This window comes from Oryzias melastigma, linkage group LG4 (genome assembly GCF_002922805.2).
Source record: "Oryzias melastigma strain HK-1 linkage group LG4, ASM292280v2, whole genome shotgun sequence".
NCBI lineage: Eukaryota > Metazoa > Chordata > Actinopteri > Beloniformes > Adrianichthyidae > Oryzias > Oryzias melastigma.
Window position 1 is genome coordinate 18,496,148 of NC_050515.1, and position 2,311 is coordinate 18,498,458.

The following is a 2,311-nucleotide window of genomic DNA, read 5'->3' on the forward strand; positions in this document are numbered from 1 at the left end:
GTGCCAAAGCACCGATTTGACTACCAAATTGAGAGCTTTGCTCATTCTTCACTACAACAGACCAATATGAGGATCGCAGTACTGCAGCCACTGCATATATCCATCTTGAAGGAGCTTATTTTCATTCCAGCCGTTTCCCACTCAACTGTAAACTATCTCTGTGCACATAGATTGTCCTATTTTGATGAAGCAACAACATCTACAAAAAGCAGAGATAACGTCCTGCAGTCTCCAAACCAGACTCCGTTGGGCCCTCAGCTATGTCTTGAACTTCTGTTCATGAAAATGATGACACAAACTGGTAACCATCCCCATCAGAGACCAACATGTACGAGGGGTCAATGGCGAGGGCATCACAAGACCTCACTGGACTCAGCCTGAAAAGGCAGGGTTGAGTCAGCTTTCTCTGGGCCCACCGACCGCAAGAAGGACCACAAGGGTCCAGAGCTAGTGCGATCTGTCTCTAAACTGCATTATGATAGAGTGATGGAGGGAAATCCCAATGCTCAGCCTCCCAGACAGACTGTACTTCAGGATACTGGAGAGGAAAATTGGATTGATTGTCAAACCCAAGAGGAACAGTGCAATTTGTGTCCCAATTGTAGAACGGCAGATCAGTTCTACACCTTACAAAGAGATCTTAAGTGTTCATATGGGGTCCAGGGGCCCTACTAAGGGCCATTAGGTCTCTGAACAACCAGAGCAGAAGTTTAGCCAGTATTCCCAGGAGTTGTTTAAAAAAAAAAAAAAAAAAAAAGGTTTTCTTGTTATTCGTTACTGTGTCAGGGTGATGTCTCTCCAGATTTCCTGTTCATCCTCCACCGTCAACTCTCTTCTCTGCAGCTTCTGCTCATCTGCAAGCTGACTCTGACCACCATGATTGGCTTGGAGAGCTGGATCCACATTTTCCTATTAAAAATAAACATTATTAAACAAAATGGCAGACATCAGAAGCTAAATCTGCATTAATGCTAGTTATATATTGAATGTGTGTTGGGGTTTAACATACCAAAGACTCTTTGTCATGTTTCTTTATGGTTTTAAATTTAAAGAAACCTTCTTTGTCCCTAAGTGAAGGTCTTCTTCTCATAGAGCTGGTGGCTGGAGCTGGAGCTAAGCACGGGACAGGCTTTAAAGGAGACGTGGAAGGGAATCTAGACAAAGAGAGTTGACATGGGAATGTAACAAACAGGTTTTTTTCTGTGGTAGTTAGCTAGACACATTGTTTAACTTCCTGACCTGTAAAGAATGTGGTTGTCCTCCAGGTCCTCTGTACCCCAACGACCTTTCACGTCCTCAATCACATGGTTTTTTAGAAACTTCTTCAGGAGTTGAACTGTCTGCTGTCTGGTGACATCGGGTCCAAAGTTGCTGTTGCAGCGGAGCATCTCGTGCAACCAGTCCACAGCAGAAGAGGCGGTGAAGCAGCAAGAGTAGACCCTGAAGTTTTGACGATGCTTCTTGATGGGCATGCCTGCCCGAAACAAGCGCGTCACCTCATTCCACTGGGAAATAACAAAAACACTTTAGGATTAAAGAGAAAAAAAAGTCACAAGCTTTAAGAAGAACAACAACAACAAAGAATGAAATAAATAAAATGGCATGCATGTGTAAAATAGCAGTTTTTAAGAATGGCAAAATTATACTGTCAGGTTGAATTTCAATTAGCTGTTTTTCTAGAGTTTCAGGGGCAAAAGTTAAAATGTATAAATCTTATTCTAAATGTCTACTGTAACATATAATTCATTAAAAATAAAATAGAAATTGCATTTCACAATAAAACACACACACAAAAAAAACACCAACTTTCTGATGTTAAAGTTTGATGATCCGGAATGCATGAAGTCCAGTCCAAATACTTTTACATTTTGGAGAGAGAAAAAAAGTAGTACCTAAAAATATTCAAGCTCTGTGCTTTTTTAATTTATAGTAGCAGGGGATTGGGAAAACACACTTTTCGGGTAGTACCGGTAACTTAAACGTGCGTGGGGGAAGATAATACATGTAACACCCGGTAGCGATAATACGTTAAACATAGAAAAGTTTACATTTGTATTCATTCAGAGCCACGTAACAACAAATGTGTTTTGTGTAGTTTTCTTGAGAAAAAGTAAATTACTAATTCGAGCAGTGCTTCAAATATTCATAAAAACAACAACAAAGAAGCAGGCCGGGTAAGTTAACTTACCAATTTCGTTGCTCTGTACGGTCCGGGAGTAATTATATGAGAGCTCATGTTTATACAAGGAAATAACAACGTTCTCCCACCTCATTCGATACAAAATTAAAGATAAATGTCCATTGTTTTAAA

The 2,311-nt window shown here is 40.3% G+C and overlaps 1 protein-coding gene across 2 annotated transcripts in view; it reads right to left on the reverse strand.

Moving 5' to 3' along the window:
• The window catches only part of depdc1a (DEP domain containing 1a), a 9,979-nt gene that overhangs the window by 7,181 nt on the left and 487 nt on the right, over window positions 1-2,311 (reverse strand). For both annotated transcript variants that reach the window (XM_024278582.2, XM_024278583.2), the window contains exons 2-5: window positions 2,189-2,296; window positions 1,240-1,505; window positions 1,010-1,154; window positions 779-909 (exon numbers count right to left, since the gene is read on the reverse strand). In XM_024278582.2, coding sequence (XP_024134350.1) covers window positions 779-909; window positions 1,010-1,154; window positions 1,240-1,505; window positions 2,189-2,236 — 590 coding nt within the window. In that variant the 5' untranslated portion in view covers window positions 2,237-2,296. The remainder of the gene's footprint in view (window positions 1-778; window positions 910-1,009; window positions 1,155-1,239; window positions 1,506-2,188; window positions 2,297-2,311) is intronic.